The 20,281-nt window shown below is 39.4% G+C and overlaps 1 protein-coding gene across 1 annotated transcript in view; it reads right to left on the bottom strand.

Annotated features, from left to right (window-relative positions):
- The window catches only part of LOC127569658 (cilia- and flagella-associated protein 47-like), a 401,309-nt gene that overhangs the window by 357,173 nt on the left and 23,855 nt on the right, over nt 1-20,281 (bottom strand). The window contains 6 exon segments of the mRNA XM_052014458.1: nt 529-567; nt 961-1,138; nt 8,225-8,371; nt 9,767-9,869; nt 12,648-12,840; nt 14,952-15,181. Of these exon segments, the coding sequence (XP_051870418.1) occupies nt 529-567; nt 961-1,138; nt 8,225-8,371; nt 9,767-9,869; nt 12,648-12,840; nt 14,952-15,181 (890 nt within the window).

Here is a 20,281-nt window from a genome sequence, read left to right as displayed (position 1 = left end):
TCTCTCCGATAGCTAAATTCTTATCCTACTATTGGTGTCTTTCTTCTGCGATTTTATGAAAGTATTTAATTAATTCTTTGACTATTAAGAATTTTTCCTTCATGGAAACCACTCTGTAAATACATTCATTATCTTCTTTCTCTCCTTTCTCATCTCTCCTGTCCAAAACAGAAATCTACATGATGCAGTATTAGCATTAAGAGAAGAGAAATTGGATAGTAATGGAAAATGCATCTTGAGATTAGGATACATGACTAACATGCATCCTCTGACTCATTGCAAGACAAACACAAAATTCACATTCCTGATTCTTAACCTCCTGATGATTTTCCTCTTTGGTTACTTTAGCTCTATCCCTGAGAAAGATTATCACAAGATTTTCACCATCCAATCCTAAACAATATGCAGCAAGCACTGGTGTTGGTTCAATGTGGGGATGAAGGATTGCAGCAAGACAAGACTCATCTCTGCTTCACCATACACCATGTCTTTTCCTACCCTTGCTCAGAATACTTTGTTACAACTCACCTTTGAACAATGAGCAACTTCGCCACTACATGTCAATCCCTTGAGAAAAAAAAGAGAATAAATAATTAATAATTAAATAGAGGGGTGAAAAAACAGAAGCTCATGTTATCTTGGTAGTAATTGAGGATACTTTTTATTTCATAATTCGACATTTCTAATTCTAAATCAAGCAAAATACTTTGGATGCTGAATACCTGAAAGAAAAACTCAGCCAAGCTCGGCGGCATAAAACAGAATGGAGAAGAAAAACAGTTTTTCCTTCAATCGCATTTCTGATAAGAGATGATTGACCTGAAATGTTGACCCGGTTTCCCTTTCCACAGCTGTTGTCTGACCACATGAGAAATTATTGCATACTCTGCATTTATTCCTAACTATAACAATACTGCCTCATAGTTTACCTTAATTTAGCGGAACTTAAAAGTAACTTACTGGTTTTGATGGTGTATCAACCCCTTTGTGCTTGTGTGTTTGGCTAGGTCGTACCATAGAACATGTACCCGACACCGGTTTCTCATAAATTATGTCTTTGACTGAAAGTTTTGGAGAACACAGTCCTTCTGCTGGTCTCATACCAATATCCACTGCATTATTAAACTCTTCAAATTCTCTAAAGATATAGAATGAATATACTTTATAATAATGACATGGCAAATATAACAATAACACATCACAATTTGGGTCAAATGCAGATCCCATCTTTTGCAGGACTCACTTCAAAATATACTTGAGTTATTAAAAAAAGGCAGTACTTGAACCTTACTTTTACAGAGAAATGTAAAAATATTATGGGCAAGAGTGATGAACATGGAACAGTACATGGAACTATGATGTTGTGGCCATTGCAGAGACTTGGTTGAGGGAGGGACAGGAATGGGTGATTGATGTACCAGGGTTTCGAAGTTTTAGGAAGAATAGAGAGGAGGGTAAAAGAGGAGGAGGAGTTGCAGTACTAATTAGAGATAATATATCAACTCAGGAATAGGAAGGGTGCAATCACTCTCTTGGGAGTGTACAGTAGACCTCCCAATAGCCACCAGGACATTGAGGAACAGATATGCAAACAGATTAGGGAAATGTGTAAAAATTACAGGGTTGTGGTCATGGGAGACTTCAACTTCCCTGATATAAATTGGGACCTTTTTAATGCAAGGGGGTTAGATGGAGCAGAATTTGTTATGTATATCCAGAAGGGGTTCCTAAATCAATATGTTGACAGTCCAACACAAGGGGAGAGGCTATTCTGGACCTGGTGTTGGGTAATGAGCCTGGCCAAGTGACTCACCTATCAGTTGGTGAGCAATTGGGGTACAGTGACCACAGCTCATTAACTTTCAGGCAAGCTATAGATAAGGATAGGTATGGACCTAGTGGGAGGGTTTTAAATTGGGGCAGGGCTAATTATGAAGGCATGAACTAGGTAGAGTAAACTGGAAAAACCTTTTTGCTGGCAAGTCCACATTGAGCATGTGGGAAGTGTTTAAGGATCAAATACACAGGGTACAGGATAGGTATGTCCTGATTAGAAGGAAGGACATGAATGGGAAAATAAGGGAACCTTGGATGTCCAGAGAAGTAATGAACTCAGTCAAGAAGAAAAAGGACAAGTATGTAGAGCTTCGGAAGTTACGATCAGACAGAGCATGTGAGGACTATAAAGGAGCTAGAAATGAACTCAAGAAAGGAATTAGGAAAGCCAGGAGAGGTCATGAAAAGCCCTCAGCAAGTAGGATTAAGGAGAATTCAGAGGCATTCTATACTTATGTCAGGAATAAGAGGATAACAAGGGAAAGGGTAGGACCACTTAAGGATAAAGAAGGAAATCTATGTTCGGATGCAGAGGATGTGGGTGAGGTTCTGAATGAGTATTTCTCTTCAGTATTTACCCAGGAAAGGGACATGCAGGACACAGAAAATGGAACTGAGGGCAGAAACATGTTAGGACATTTAGAGGTCAAGGAGGAGGTAATGTTAAGTCTCTTAAACAGTATTTAGGTGAATAAGTCCCCAGAGCCTAATGAGATATACCCCAGGTCATTGAGGGAGGTGAGAAAGGAAATTGCTGGAGCTTGACCAGTATCTTTACGTCCTCTTTGACCACGGGTGAGGCCCCAGATGACTGGCGAGTGGCTAATGTTCCTCTAGTTAAGAAAGGAACAAGGAAAAATCCGGGGAACTACAGACCAGTGAGTCTCATGTCAGTTGCAGGGAAATTGCTGGAGAAAATTCTTAGAGATAGAATATACAAGCATCTGGAATCCAATGGCTTATTAGGGAAACCCAGCATGGCTTTGGGCGGGGTAAGTCGCGTCTTACTAACCTGGTTGAGTTTTTTGACAGGGTGACGAGAGAGATTGACGAAGGTAGAGCTGTGGATGTCATCTATATGGACTTCAGTAAGGCATTTGACAAGGTCCCACGTAATAAGTTAATCAAGAAAATTTGGATGCATGGGGTCAGTGTAGAATTGGCTGTGTGGATCCAGAAGTGGCTTGCCCGTAGAAGACAAAGGGTGGTGGTTGAAGGGACTTATTCGGACTGGAGGCCTGTGAGTGGTGGTGTTCTGCAGGGATTTGTGCTGGGACCTCTGCTGTTTGTGATGTACATAAATGACCTCGATGAGTATGTTGATGGATGGGTTAGTAAGTCTGCAGACGATACCAAGATTGGTGGAGTTGTGAATAGCGTAGAAGACTAGTGATGGATACAGCAAGAGCAAGACCCTTAATAGTGTTGAAGAGCAGAGAGACCTCAAGGTGCAAGTTCACGACTCACTGAAAGTAGCTACACAGGTAGACAGGGTGGCTAAGAAGGCTTATGGAATGCCTGCATTTATTAATCGGGGTACTGAGTATAGGAGTCAAGAAGTTATGATGTATCTCCATGGAACCCTGGTTGGGCCGTATTTAGAGTATTGCAGGCAATTCTGGTCACCTCACTATAGGAAGGATGTCAAGGCTTTAGAGAGGGTGCAGAGGAGGTTTAACAGGATGCTGCCTGGGTTAGAGGGCATGTGCTATCAGGAGAGGCTGGACAAACTTGGGTTTTTTTCCTCTGGAATGGCGGAGGCTGAGGGGTGATCTGTTGGAAGTGTATAAAATTATGAGGGGCATAGATAGGGTGGACAAGCATGTAGCGGTTAGCGTAACGCTATTACAGCGCCAGCAACCCGGGTTCAATTCTAGCCACTGTCTGTAAGGAGTTTCTATGTTCTCCCTGTGTCTGTGTGGGTTTCCTCCAGGGACTCCGGTTTCCTCCCACTTTCCGAAGACGTACGGTTAGGAAGTTGTGGGCATGCTATGTTGGCGCCAGAAGCGTGGCAACACTTGCGGGCTGCCCCCAGAACACTACTAAAAAAAATGCATTTCACTGTGTGTTTCGATGTACATGTGACTAATAAAGATATCTTATCTTTTTCCCATTATTGAGCGATCCAGTACCAGAGGGCATGCATTTCAGCTGAGAGGGAGTAGGTTCAGATCAGATGTGAGGGGTACGTTTTTTACTGAGAGAGTGGTGGATGCTTGGAATGCCTGATAGGGTGGTGGCTTTTAGGAGGGGCTTGGATGGGGACATGAATGAGAGGAAAATAGAAGGATATGGGCATTCTGTAGGTAGGAGGGAATAGCTATGTTGGCACAACATTGTGGGCCGATGGGCCTGTTCTGTGCTGTACTCTTCTATGTTCTAAATCCCCTTGTCCTGCTACATTACAAAATTCATTCCTCTCAAACATTCCATTATGAGCTTTTCTGTGGAAGCAACCCAGAAAGATATGGTCACTCCTGCTTGTGTTCTCTGATCTGGAACAGACGGCTTATCTGGCTGGCCTGAACCGTTATGACTCCACTGATGTAGCTTTGCCATCAGTAGTAATGGCACAGCAAAGAAGCCCCAATTTCAAAACACCACTGAAAGTGTTGGCCACTGACCAGGCGTTGTCTCCAGTTTTGCCAGTTGTGAAAGTTGTGAGGATTCTTGAATACCAGTGACTATGGAAATTAAAAGTCTTTTAAAACTGAAGTAAATAACGTAAAAAGTTAAAAACAATGCTTTAAAAATAGCTAAAGACACATAAATAATTTAAAGCAGTAATCAAAACCGAATTATTTTTATGGTAATTACCTCCCCCTTTGCCTTCTAGTCCTACAATTACCAATGATATCAGTAGAAATTATAATTAATGGCCTGCACTACAATAGACCTGGCACAGGATCTGAGAAGCAATTCCCCAGTATAAATGGAAGGGGATCTCAGAAAAATGGAAGTTTGCCACATGAATCCAGGTGGAAATTACGTCAGAAGAACCAGCAGTGTACATAGTGGGAACTGCTCATTTTAATTTCTGGAGTTACATAAAACAACGCAGAAAAGCCATCATCTTGTTTCATTCCAGAAAATATTCATAATGCCCCAATGCTACAAGTGGCACACTTTTGAATAGTGTAAATTAGCAAAGAGACTGTCCAAATTCTTAAAGTTGCTGGGCATATTGACAAAACAAACCAGAGGGGTTACTTGGGTTTATAATTAGAAGCATTGAATATAAAAGCAAATAAATTATGTTGGTACTTCATAAATTATTTTAGGCTTCAGCTACTCCAATGTAGACAACTCTGGGCATCACACTTCAAAGAAAATATAAGGGCCCATAAACTGTTCAGCTGAGGTTTACCAACAGATAAGGTTTCAGCTATATAAAACTTTGGTGAGACCGCACTTGGAGTACTGTCTGCAATTCTGGTCGCCCCATTACAGGAAGGATGTGGAGGCTTTGAAAAGAGTGCAGAAGAGGTTTACCAGGATGCTGTCTGAATTAGAGGGTATGATCTATAAGGAGAGGTTGGATAAACTTGGGTTGATTTCTCTGGAGCATCAGAGGCTGAGGGGAGACCTGATAGAAGTTTTTAAAACTATGAGGGGCATCAATAGGGTAGACAGTCAGAATCTTTTTCCCCGGGTAGAATGTCAAGTACTAGAGGACATGCATTTAAGGTGAGAGGGGAAAGGTTTAAAGGAGATGTGCGGGGCAAGTTTTATTTTCACAGAGTGTGGTAGGTGCCTGGAACGGGCTGCCAGAGGTAGTGGTGGAAGCAGATACAATAGTGTCATTTAAGACACTGTTAGACACATCAATATGCAGGGTATGAGAGCGAGAGAGAGAGAGAGAGAGAGAGAGAGATCTTTATTAGTCACATGTACATCAGAACACACAGTAAAATACACCTTTTTGTGTAGTGTCCTGGGGGCAGCCAGCAAGTGTCACCACTTCGGGCGCCAACATTGCATGCCCTCAACTTCCTAACCTGTACGTCTTTGGAATGTGGGAGAACCATGTACAGGCAGAAGAGATTTAGCTTAATTCAATGCAGACATCGTGGGCCGTAGGACCTGTTCTTGTGCTGTACCCATTCTATGTTCTGTGTTCTATAAGAAGAACTTAAGTTTTGAGAACCAATTGGAGTTATGATTATTCTCCTTGGAAAGGGCTCAATTAGTTTGTCAATGGTACAGATAGAGAAAAATTATGACAACAGGTGAATGAATCCATATACAGAGATATACAGAGATCATAAATTCAAGCTCTTTTAACACAATATTGAGAATTTTTTTCAAGTCAGGGTCAATCAAGATATGGAACATTACCTAAAACAATAAGTGGTTCCATGAATAACAGAATAGAAAGTTGGACAACTTCAGGATAATGGATGGGATCTGGGAACGGATCTTTTAAGGGAAACACAGGCTGAGGAAATTCTTTTGTTCTCCCTTCCTGCCTTGATCTCTTATCTACATTATAACACTACATAAAAAAAATCCATTAGCTGTCAAGCACTTTCAGGCATTGAGATCTTGAAAGGCACTATAGTAATGCAAGAATTTCTTTGTTTTGTCTTCTATGCACCAACACCATACAAAAGCCATAACATTGTTAACTCAGATAAGCAATCATTTCTGGGTCAATTAATGGCCATCAACAAATTTGCTCTGCCTCTTCTGAGCACAATTCACCTCAGCACGACTCACATTTACCTGCTGTCAGTTACACAGCTAATGGCAACATAGGCTGTGAGGTACACGTTTCCTCCACTGCCAGCATAAATCGGAGCTTTTCAAGGATACCTATGACCTTCGTTATTAACTTACAGAAGGACTTGGAGCACATTGTGCATGGTTTGGGAGATATCAGTTAAAGAGCTTTCACTGTCATATCGAGGTCATGCACACAGCATTCCCAGCTTCACTTTTCAGTGACCAGTATTATGTTAAATCATTCACTGAGGCTCCATTTGCTATTTACAGCCTTCTTCTTAACAATCACTGGTAGCATGCATGCAGAAATTGCTGCCCTATTGATCAGCTTAGTGCCGACAGTCGCTTGGGTCCAATCACAGCACAGGAGTCAATCAGGCCAGTTCAGCACATGGGTAGTGTCCAGACATATTGCAGAGCTGTGTCCTCCATCCCTCATATTTTCCTTCACCTCCATGGCAGCTTCTTCTTGCTGTACTCTAGCATGCTATGGGGAAAATTTTTTAAATGCTGACTCACTTCCCAATGGTTAGCATTTCAACAATGCGTCAGTTGCAAATTCAGCGGAGGCCCTGACAAATAGCCCTTAGGTCCAGACTTGGAGCGTCATTGCGTGCTAAACACCATATCACTGCTTTTCACGTATTTTTGGCCAACTTTGTAAACTTTTTCAGGATATCAGAGTGAGCACGGTATCACGGTATCAGAGGGGTGGCACGGTAGCGTAGCAGTTAGCGCGACGCTAGTACAGCGCCAGCAATCAGGGTTCAATTCCCATCGCTGTCTGTAAGGAGTTTGTACGTTCTCCCGTGCCTGTATGGGTTTCCTCCGGATGCTCCGGTTTCCTCCCACATTCCAAAGACGTATGGGTAGGTTAATATGGGTTTAAAATGGGCGGCGCGGACTCGTTGGGCCAGAAGGGCCTGTTACCACGCTGTAAATAAAATTTAATTTAAAAAAAGCATTCACATTACAGGCAGCATATGCTTAGTGCACCCAAAGGGGCTAAACAATATTTATACAGCTGCAATAACATTCAAAAGAAAAAAATGAAAATTGCATTCACTGAAGCTCCATTTTGTATCAGATTAATTGGAGGAAAGAAAAAGGAAAAAGGCAGACAGGATGTGTAAATGTCAATCTTTGCTGTTTTGCAGTGAAAACAAAGGAGCAAATACTGTATACAATTTCTTTTACAATTCCATTCTTTACTGAAATGCTATCACTCACAGGAGGTAATTCTGACTGTGCAATTATGCAAAATAGACTTTGAACTCTCAAGAGGTAAATTTGTATATTATCACACAAGAAATATTACCTGCACAATGCTATATCAAGTCACAATTTTAACTCTGAACACCAGTGAAGCCAAATGTTATTTTTATTGCATCAAGGAAAGATAAAATATTGTTTTTTGAGCATAAGTGTCATTTAATTTTTACACAATTCCTTTGATTTTTAAATATAATTTCCTTTGTTTAGTTAAACACAAAAGCTGTTGAAATTATTCCAATTTAAACAAACACTGTTACAAGAGCAACCTGAGAATATATTAAACAATATGTCCCTTCCGAGGATTAAACAAAAGATTAGAAAGGTAACCATTGTGTGCGGATATCCTTCTATTTTTGTCAAAGCAAAATATTTTATGTTGACTGTTTACCTGCGATCCTGCTTTAGGAGCCGATGTAACCTTAGACCTTGGATGTACTGTTCATAATATTTCTTCCGTGCTCTCATCGCTGCTACCTCCTCTTCATTATGAGTGTATTCAGGATCCACCCAAATGCAGTGTTTCATTTTTGAGGAGCTGCCACAAAATAAGATTTCATAAAAATACGCTGTGTTACATATCAACCTGAAGTATTGCAAACTGTTGAGTAATTGCAATACTACATTGTGATCAAGGTGTTCAGGGTTCAGATTGTAACAAACAGTTCAAATAAAAGAACTTTATAATTAACATTTGAATGATCTGCCTTACATTCTCTCTCCTTTCATTTTCTTTCAGCATTTTTTTCTGTCCCCATCTCATTCATCTCCACTTTGTACTTCTTTTCTTCCTAACTGGTATCTGTTGTTCCTCTCTGTTACTTTTCTTATTTGTCCCTCCCTTCACCTCCTATCCACAGATTTCTTCCTCTTTCCCTTTCATTCTTTTCAAAACATTCCTTTCCCTTTCTTTTTGATCTACTTCTTCCACTGCTTTCCTCCTCTCAACTGTGCCTGTTCTCCTCCTCAGCTTCCTTTCAGTCGGTAGTACTCTAACGTTGTAGGTTCAACTCTCATTCCAAAAACTGAACATAAACATCTAGGCCATCACATGAGTATGGAATGAGATGGTTTTACATTTTCAGGGAGCAGAGTGAACGATGTGCAAGAGATAAAATAAGAGAGGAAGAAAGAACATAGAAAGCAGGAATGGAAGAGATAGGGACATAGGAAGGAGGGGAAAGGATGTAAGACAATAAGCAAAGACAAATTGAAACATTAACAGAAAAGGACAATGAAATGGGTTCATTCAAAGACCAGATATCTTACTTAATGGAGAGTAGAACCAATAAGGCTAAGTTGCATAGTGCTCCAAAAAGTGTGTTGGACCAACACCATTTCCACCATCAGACTCAGAGCAAGGAATAGAGGCACTCTCACACTTTAGTCACAAGGTTATGAGTTCAAGTTCCATTCTTGGGGTATGGATTTCTGTATAGTATTAAGGGCTACTACACCACCTTACTGATGAGATATTAATCAAGGCCTGTTTATCCTTTCAGGTGGCTGTAAAAATTCCTGTAGCATTATTTGAAAAAGAGCAATGATGTTCACCCTGTTTTTCTGTCCAATACTTGGCCCTCAGCCAACACAAAATAGATTGTCTCTTAACCAACATATTCAATTAGATTATCTGGTGATTTTTTTTATTGTTATTTGTGGAAATTTGTTGTGTACAAATTGGCCGCTAGATTTTCGATATTCCATTAAGGACTGTATCTCAAAATAATTAAATGATTGTAAAGTTCATTGGGGAATCCTGAATTTGATAGACATACTGTGTAAAATGGAAACTTTTAATATAAATACTCACATGTATTTTTCAGATCTGTGACAAAGTCCACTCCTTGTAGGGCTTCTATCAGAAATGGACACAACTGTTTTGTTTTCTAAATTTTTATTTTTATTCTTGCTACAGGAAATGGTTTCACACCCAGTAAGTAGCATAACAGGAGATAAATCCCTATTCTTGCTGATTTCATTGGTTATCTCCTGGGCCAATAGTCCAGTTTCTTTGGTAACAGCAGAAGTTATGCCTAAAGGTGAATCACAAGAATAAGCTTACTCAAACAAAAAAATTATTTGGATTCCACCAGTTCTTCCTGCAAGTCTCATTTGTAACTATGATGAAAGAAAGGCCAGTGCCTGAAGTTTCCATCTGATCCAGTGCTGATATGAAATAGATTCATAATAAGGGAGCAGAAAGTGTGAAAAATTTATGTTGTCTCATTGAACAAATGCCCACAAACATTTGGAAGGAAGAAACAGGGATTACCCCTGACTACACTACCCCTCCATATGAAGTGGGTATGTCTGGGGAAGTTTCAAAATCAACTTCTTGTGCTTAAATGCTGTTGAGGTCTGAGAAAATGCCCCAGATCTTTTAATGCAAAGCAACTCAAAACAAGAGAATCCATGTGCCTAATTGAATAAAATGAGTCCACCCTCACCAACTGCAAATCGCCTCTTGGTTTCCAAGCATGGTTGAAATGTGGTTCCTACCAAATTGTAATAGCTCCAACATTAGCGTTCAGGGCAAAAATGTTAAATACACATTAGCCACTTTGCATATCCAAATAGGAAGCTGAACATATTTTCAAAGCACCCTTTGAAATCTAGATTATGCTTAACCAAAGAAATTTCTTCAGGTGCTTGGCAGAGAAGCCAATGGTCCTCAAAGGAACCACTGAAAGCTGCCAACAGGATAACAAATTTAAACTTTATTTTCATAGGAGTGTTTCTCCTGGTTCCAGATTAAACTTCTGAGACACGGCCTCCCCCTCCCAAACTGCCTCCCCTCTGCTTCTATTTCCATCTCATTTTATGCTCTAGGTTGGCATCTGCAGTGACTGACCTTTTTGTCCACAGAGCAGGTGACTTGCATCTCAACCCATAAGTGATGCCTGGCTATTAATCAATGATAGGCATTTAAGACCCACAGATCAATTTGCCATGGTCCTGCCATCTGCCTGTTCAGATATAATGATGGATTTGTGCCTCAAATTTGTGTACAATCCAATTTTTGGCCTGTAAAGCATACAAAACATTCAACCTCCTTCTGAGGTCCACATCATCACAAAAAGAATCCTCAGTCTATTTGACTCATGCCAAATGCTGTCAAGAAACAGCATAACGTACTGGAATAAAGCAAAAGCTTTGGACCATGATAACATCCCAGCAGTAATGCTGAAGACTATTGTTTGAAAGCAATATATACCTCAAATCGATTCAGCAAAGTTATAACAATAGCATTTTGACTTTTGACATCAAGGCAACATTTGATCACGTGATTTCAAGCAGCCCTGATAAAACTGAATCAATGGGAGTCAAGGAGAAAACTCTCCACTGGCCGAAATCATACCTAGCACAAATAAAGATGGCTGTGGTTAGCACAGGCTATTCACCTCAGTTCCAAGACATTACATCGGGAGTTTCTCAGAACAGTATCCCATGCCTATTCATCTTCAGCTACTTAAATAAGCAATTACAAATTACGTCCCTTCCATCATAAGATCAGAAATTGGGATGGTCACTAATGGTTGCACAATGTTGAATTCCTGTCATAATTCATTGGAAATTTCAGCCTATGCCTGAATAGAACAAGACCTAGGTAACATCTAGATTTGGGCTCAGTGACAAATAACATTCACATCACACAAACGATTGGCCATGATCACCTGCCATTGGAGAGAGTCTGAACACCTGCATATGATGGCATTACCATTGTTGATTTTGCCACCATCAACATCAGGTGAGGGTCACCATTGATTAGAAGGTTAATAGGACAAACCAAATAAACCCAGAGAATGGGTATTCTTCATAGAGTCCCCAGAGCCTTTCAATACACAAAGCACATCAGGCTGTGATGGAACATACTGCATTAGACCAAGACCAATACCAAATGCAGCTCCAACAACACACACTTTCCTGCCACTGAAGTGAGCCATCTGCAGTTTTTTCCTTCATGGATTTGAAGGAGCCGGAATAAAGTCACAGCCTTCCCTCTGGATCTGTTTGCCCTTCCCTCCTGCAAGATACTCCCAAAATCCACAAAATATCACATGCCTCAAAGCCAGTAGATCAGCTTGGGAACCCCAGCATTACCTGCAAGGTGCTGCTCTTGCTTTTCTTTGCACCAATTCCATTTGGGAACTTGACTGGGAGTTAAAAATAAGGTCAAAAGCTTAGACTAGGGAGCACAATTTGCACTTTCCCAGTTGCACTTGCCTACCTTGAGTCAAAATTGATCTCAAAAATAGAAAATTCCCTGACATCAGATTTAATTATTTGAATATTTATTTGTTATTCACAACATCAATATTAGACTTCATATTAGATGCAAAATATTAAAAAAAATTGTTGGCCAACTTAATCAACAGTACACTTGTGTATCATTAATGATCAATTAGCAATACAAAAGTAAATCAAAATTAATTATTTATAAGAGAAAGACTTCAATCTCTCAGATTAAATCTCCCTTTTAATATTGAGGATGATGTCATGGTTCCCATACCCCAAACAGCTACAAATCTGCAACAACGATTTTCCAACAAGTAAAAAAAGTCAAGAAACACTTCTTCTATTGCATCCTAATTTAATTAAAAATTCTAAATCAAAGATGTGCTAGCCAAGGGTGTTGGAGCATTTGAAGCCACATAAGTACGTGAAGTCTGGCTGAAGACAAGTCATGATCTCACTGAATGGCAAAATAGGCTAAGAGATTGAATAACTTACAAGAGTAGTAGGGCAATGCAATATGTAAAATTTTCCTTGGGTATCAGCACAAAAGTACATTAGTCATGCTGTAAACCTACCAGAAATACACTTTTCTTCCAGTTTCTTTGTGGGAGATTTACAAACACCTGTGAAACTGATCCTTATCTGATGAAATGATTCCATCTTCAATTCTACTGGATTGTCTGGAAGTGCCACTAATCCAAAACAGTCTATCACTTGATTTACTTTAAAGTTACCAAGCTGGTGTGCAGCAAAACAGATTACAACTTCCTGTTCAAAAGAAAAGGAGAAATAATTTAACTTGCACAATAATTTTTTCTCATCATGAAATCAAAGAAACAATCACATGCATTCATAATGCTAGCAGCATTCTACAAGAAAATTGTGCTACACCTGACTGTATTTTCCCTTATCTCTAGCACACATGTCCCTGTATATTGTCCTGCTTGTGATCCCTCCATCTCTGTTGCCCACAAGGAGAATCATTCCTAAAAGCTGTTTCAGAGCCATTCATTCTGTCCTCTTCCTCCTTCAAGCAATGGTTGACTGGTGCGTTGGTTAAAAAGAAGCACTACAAATGTGAATAGACATTTTAGAAGTATTTTGTGTTTTGAATTGAGTTGATGTCATTTACAACAAGTGAAAATACTAGAAAACTGAAGTGCAGTTCTCTGACATGTAGCTAATATCATTCCAAGGAGAAAATAATGAAAGAGCTTGTACAGGCAAACAATGCTCCTACCACCAGGTTGATGCACTAGTGCACTACGAACTGACTTACCTTCATGTATTACCTATGGCGGCTAGGAATGATAGAAACATAGAAAAACTACAGCACGATTCAGGCCCTTCAGCCCACAAAGCTGTGCCGAACATGTCCCTACCTTAGAAATTACTAGGCTTACCCATAACCCTCTATTTTTCTCAGCTCCATGTACCTATCCAACAGTCTCTTAAAAGACCCTATCGTATCCGCCTCCACCACCGTTGCCAGCAGCCCATTCCACGCACTCACCACTCTCTGAGTAAAAAAACTTACCCCTGACATCTCCTTTATACCTACTCCCCAGCACCTTAAACCTATGTCCTCTTGTAGCCACCATTTCAGCCCTGGGGAAAAGCCTCTGACTATCTACCCGATCAATACCTCTCATCATCTTATATACCTCTATCAGGTCCCCCCTCATCCTCCATCATTCCAAGGAGAAAAGGGCAAGTTCCCTCAACTTGCTTTCATAAGGCATGCTCCGCATTCCAGGCAGCATCCTTGTAAATCTCCTCTGCACCCTTTCTATGGCTTCCACATCCTTCCTGTAGTGAGGTGACCAGAACTGAGCACAGTACTCCAAGTGGGGTCTGACCAGGGATCCAGTGGACTGATCCAGTGACATCTTCACAATGACTAACAGAGCTATCTCTATGGAAGATATTCACTGCTGGTCTGGCTTCCATGACTTTATTACAAAGCCCAAGATGCAAAAGAAATTTCCTCCAGTGTAATAACTGTAATTATGTCATGATCCACATACTCAGTTTCTGAAGCCTCTTATTACCTTCTTCAAAAGGAATCACCAGAGGAATACCTATCTTTTATTTTTTTTTAATTATTCAATGATATCTGCAGCCCCCATTATTTCTATAATGTGGGGAAGAGTTTGCAATTTAAAGAAAATTTCAAAAAATAAGAACAAAATGGAAACAAAATAAATTTGACACCAGAATTAAGTTCATATACAATGGGAAACACTGAAATTTTCTTTTAAGGGAAAAAACCTCCCATGAATGAAAATATACCCTCCCAGTGATCAAGCAGTGGGCTTGCAACACGCTCAGCACATTTCAAGCTGCAGAAACAGGAAATTTCACCTGGTGGCCATTATTATTATTTTCCATAATTGTTTTAGTCCAAAGATCCCGCTGACTAAAAAAATCACATTACTAAAAGTAAGCACAATCCCCAGTTTCCTGTGCATTTTGGCACAATTAGTGAAGCAGAGTGGAAAAATCTGTCCACGTACTTCAAAGTGAGTTTGCTAACTAAACAATAATTTTGATGCATATTGCTGTGATTCCAAATCCAACAGGAACTCACTTGATACTGTTAAAAACTCATTTCACACAGCAACTCAGCTCACCCTGAGAACAATTTTAATGTATACCCAATATTATCAAAAAAAACTTGTAACAAAACAGTCATAATTGTTTTGTTACAAAAGTCAGCAATCCATTGAAAAATATCCTCTGTCAGGTAAAAGGAGGGCCACATGAGGCAATCATTTATTAATTCCTACAGTAATAATGCATTAATTTCTTCTCTCAAATCTATGCAATTTAAACACAATGTTATGGAGAAAATTAGAGTCCATTTGGAAAATATTTACCATTGACTGTCCTGGCTTAAGGTCTCCCTTTGCAGGAGTGACCCGAAAATGGGCAATCTTACGAAACTGGAAGATGAGTGGAAGTAAAAGTGAGTCATTTCGAAGAGTACTCTTAACGTTCACTTTTTCACCAAGAAGGCATTCCTTGAAATCAAATTCTGTCACTGGACTGATGTTTAAGTTCACAGGAAGCCCTGTTCCAGTAAGTGCTAACTCAACTTGCTGTTGATCTACAAAGAAAAAAATAAAACAAGTAACACCATGTGCATACTTGCAAATTAAGATCTTGAGAAATTAAAAATATTTCCTGCAATAATGAGATTGGCAAAGTACACTATAAACTTTGCAATTTGTAATTCAATCTCATCATTGATAACCTGCCCCAGATTTTCCTGCCTACACAAGTTAGGAAACGCCACGGTAGGCACAGCAAATCTGAAACACTCACAGCACAATGCCAGTGTGAAGTAAATTGTGATTCAATTCAGCTGTGTGTTTGATTGAATGGGATGAGCACGCCTTATGTCAATCCTGATTTCAACAAAACCAGGACAATACTGAGCTTGATCAACTACAGGAAGACTGTAAAAAGCTGGAGTGCAAAGGATTTTTTGTATTCTGTTTGAAATGCTATCTTTTATTTATTTGTAAGAGTTCTGAACCATCTTCTCTGAAGTACTTTTACTTCTGACCCTGATACACCTCCCTGTCCATTCAGTCTAACTTTTATCACTTTGAACTAATTGTACAGAATGTCGGTGGGCCCATTACTCCAAACCATACTTAAAACTGGAGCAGGACAGGAGGTTCTCAGGCAGGCACCTGGGATAAATCGAGAATTACAAGGTTTTGTTCAGTTGGTTACACTGAGTTGCCTCTGTGTCAGAAAGTTGTGATTGAAGTGCCATTCAGAGGATCAAGCACAAAACTCACTGCCAAAATTCCTGTGCATAACCAAGGAGGGATGTGCTATCTTTTGGATGAGCAACTAAACAAAGGTTACATCCGCGCTCTCAGTGAAAGATTTCACAGCTTAATCATGAAAGTGGGAAATATTTATCCCTCAATGAACATCACTAAAAAAATTTACCTGGTCTTTAATCACATTGTTGTTTGTGGGATTTTATCATGCACAAATTGACTGCCGCATTTACTGTATCTGAACAATGTGCATTTCTTTAAGTGTTTTATTAGCTGTAATTGTTCTGAGGTCATGAAAGACACAACGTAAATGGAAGTTTATTTCATGAGGGAAGGATTAGAAAATGGTGTTTGTGGCTGTCGTCATCAGTGAGCATTGTTTTCTCACTATGCTTCCAGTTCAATAGCTGTTCGTGAAACTATTATGAAGTTTCTACTGCCATTGGAAATATATTTAAGATATATTTTGCAATGTTTAGTTACGCTGCTTCTGAGCTACCAGCTACAATGGAACAGTTGCCTGCTGACGAAACAACCGCCTGAGCTTGCCGCTCTTTGACATTATAGCATGCATATTTCTATAGCTGGCCCCCTGGCAGAGCTGTCCCTCTAAGCCCAGCAGCAGCAGTGTGAGAGTTACCCTCAATCAGGGCTGCCTGCTGACTGACAAACCACCTGAGCTTGCCACTCCTTGACCTTACAGCATCATATTCCTATTGCTGGCCCTCAGGCAGAACTGTCCCTCTGAGCCCAGTGGCAGTGGTGTGAGAGTTACCCTCAATCAAAGAAAATGATGGTCACCATTGAATTAAACAAATGGAGCTCTGATCAAAAATTCCTCACAAGTTTTAATGTGACTTAAAACAAGCTGAGCAAAAGCTATGGTGAAATATGGCATGGCAAAAGGCCATGTTGCATATTATTTAGGTCATGTTAGGTCATTCTTGAGTATCATTTAAGAGACCTCATTGAAAATGAGATAAGTCCTCAGAAAAATCTCTGCAATCATTTGGTCTCTCAAATGCCATTTGCACATGCTGAAAAGGGATTTATCATTTTATCGGTGCTCTGAGCACCCTATTCTTAAAACATAGGAAATACCATTATCTGTAAAGATACATAATTTATGGTTTATAATTGATGGAATAAATGGTAGATCTTTTAAAGTCTAAAAAATTGCTTGTTTTTCCATCAAATTAAGAAGTCATAATTCCAAAAACATCAAAATTGCTTTAGTCACCATTAAAATCAGGATACCTAATTGCCAAGTAAGATGGAGAAAGATTTATCATCAATTATATTTCTAACTAAATCACTATTCAATAATCTTTTGTTTTCATCAGCACCTTTTTTTCAAAGATTCCCCACAATAATCTCAAATAAATCATTTTTTTTCCAAAAACCTAATCTTAACAAGACGAGTTAACTTTAAACATTAACACTCTCAATCTGGATTCATAATTTAAATCACATAATCTTCTTAAAATTATATTATCTATGCCTCTGGAACTTTTCTGATTCCCCAAACACAAGATATCGACTGTTCATTTCCCTCCATAGATGCTGCCTGACAGCACCTTCGTGTGTTGCTCCAGATTTCCAGCATCTGTCTTGTGTCTCCAGTCTATGATATCCCCTTCATTCTTTTTCTCCAAGGAGAATAACTTTAGTTTTGCAAGTACCTCCCATATGATAATGTTTGAAGCAAGAGCATCATTCTTAAATTTCCAAACTGTCTTACAGTGCTGCCAAAAGTTAATAGCCTTTCAATTATAGTTACAGGTATGCTGTAACTTTATGTATTGGCAGTTAAATTGCATACCCAATGTACACAGAATTATATATAATGCTTGTGGTGTGATGCCAGCAAATCAGTGTTATCATGCATCACACCTTGTTGACTTAGTGACTATTTCATACATTTATGAATTATTTCATACATTTACACAAATCATGTTTTAATACATAAAAAGAAATTTAAAGTTGTTGAGTACCTTTTCTCTCATTGCTTCCGTTGAATGATTTCTGCATAAATACATCACAGCTGTGCACAGTCTCAAATCTCACATAAAGGGCATACTCTCTGAATTTTGGTATTTCATCCTCTTTTTTCTGAAATTTTGTAGGACTATGGGAAAGTCAAAAGCTTATCAGTTTTTCATCCATTAAAATTCAAAAATTTCTGGGAGATAAATATTCATCAAAACTGCCTGAACAATAATCTGGTGAACTAGGTTGCCTATCTGCTATTGAACCCAATACTTTTAAAATCAATACTTTTAAAATCATGAATGAAAATTGGTCGGTTTCACAATATCTTAATAATCCTCTCCTCAAGTTTACCTGTCAGATAACTAACATGAAAATTTCTCTTTGTAACTGTAATCATAGTGTATATATTCTGAATATTTTGAAAGACAGTGTGCCAAGTCATTTCCAACTCCAGGAGCAACTGGTCAAGGCTGACAAAGGCAGAACATCACAAGGCAATAGAGAAGAACTAATAAGTTGGGTCAACCAAGAGGAATGAGACATGCCAGCTGATGGATATGTGACAGGGTCTAGAAGGAAACTAATTTTAATTCCCACAGAAAGATCAAATGATTTTCAATTAGATCCATTGCAATATGGAGAGCCACCAGATCTTAAAACTGTTTGGCCAAGAATAATACAGGCTCATGCAAATGAATGGCCCTCATGTTGACCATGCAATCTCCTGTGGATTCAAGCTGGAGGACACTCAAGTGTACAATGCTAGCTTAACATTTGTGATTGCACCCTGTACTGTTCTCAGGTCAAATTTACTGCAATTAATTTGTAAATGACAGAATAAATGAAATAATTGGTATACGGATTTACAATAGTTTGAGTTATGAACATATTTAAAAAAATACCCTACGCCAACATTTTTAAACTTGCACACAAGACAAAATTTAAACAAATTCAATATACATTTCCCAACCTCCTGATCATTGCCATTTTCATACTGCCATTGAGCTGGGTCAATGAGATTTGGTTTTTCAACTTTACTTTACAATAGCGGCAGAACATATGAACATAAAAGAGGGGTGCAGGAGTAGGCCACTCATGCCTTTGATCCTGCTCCATAATTCAATTAGATCATGAATGATCCAATTGTAACTTCAACTCCACATTCCATTATTGCATAGTAACCCTTCACCCACTTGATGATGAAGAATCCACCTTAACAATATTCAAAGACACACCATCCTTTGAAGAACACACACAAAATGGCGGAGAAACTCAGCAGGTCAGGCAGCATCCATGGAGGGAAATAAACGTCGACTGTTTATTTCCCTCCATAGATGCTGCTTGTCCTGCTGAGTTCCTCCAGCATTTTATGTGCGTTGCTCCAGATTCCAGCATCTGCAGAATCTCTTGTGTCTCCATCCTTCGAGGAAAAGAGTTCCAAAAATTCATAATCCTCTGAGAGAAAAAGAATCACCCTACCTCTGTCTGAAATGGGCAACTTCATATTTTTAATCAGTGATTCCTAGTTCTGGATTCTCCCAAAAGAGGAAACATCCTCTCCACATCCATCTTGTCAAGACCTGTCAGAATCCTATACAGTATGTTTCAATAAAGTTCCCTCTCACTCTTCTGGTATTTTGTGGCTATAAGCCTGGCCAATCCAACCTTTCCTGATCAGACAACCCACCCATATTACATTAGTCTAGTGAATCTTCTTTGAACTGCTTTCAATGTATTTACATCCTTTCTTAAACAAAGGAACTAAAACTGTATGCACTACTTCAGATATGGTCTCACCAATGCCCCATGTAACAGAAGCTTAACTTCCCTACTTTTGTATTCAATTCACCCATCAATAAACAAAACGTTTCTGTTAGCTTTCCTCGTTTCTTGCTCTACTTGGGTACAAGTATTTTGCCGATCAAGCACACTCAGGCGATCAAGGACACTCAGATCCCACCACATCTCAGAGCTCTGCATTCTCATAATTTTTCCCTCCAAAATGGACAATGTCATGTTTTCCCACATTATACTCCATCTGATGGATCTTTGCCTACTCACGTAACCTATCCATGTTCCCTTGTAGCCTCCTTATGTCCTCTTATTTTCCAATCTATCATCAGCAAGTTTAGCCACCATAACTTCACCATACTGCTTCTACAAGTTCCTCACACAACCCTGTGTGTGGTAAGTTCTATCTTGCTCCTTGACATTCCATGCAAGTTTGCAGGCAAGCCTAGCAAAGGCCCAAATACATCATTATGTGTACCCAGCCTTCAACAGTAGGATGCCTACTCTCTTTCATGACAAAGCTTCCAGCCAGATTCCCAACTCCTTCGAAGGATTTCTACCTGTTGTTGCAAGATATGAGCACCTCTCCTTTGCAAGGCATAAGAATGGGTTCAATCAGCACTCAA

The sequence above is a fragment of the Pristis pectinata genome, chromosome 4, assembly GCF_009764475.1.
Source record: "Pristis pectinata isolate sPriPec2 chromosome 4, sPriPec2.1.pri, whole genome shotgun sequence".
Taxonomy (NCBI): domain Eukaryota; kingdom Metazoa; phylum Chordata; class Chondrichthyes; order Rhinopristiformes; family Pristidae; genus Pristis; species Pristis pectinata.
The sequence above is the reverse complement of the archived record's forward strand: the minus strand, read 5'-3'. Positions and strand labels throughout refer to the sequence as shown.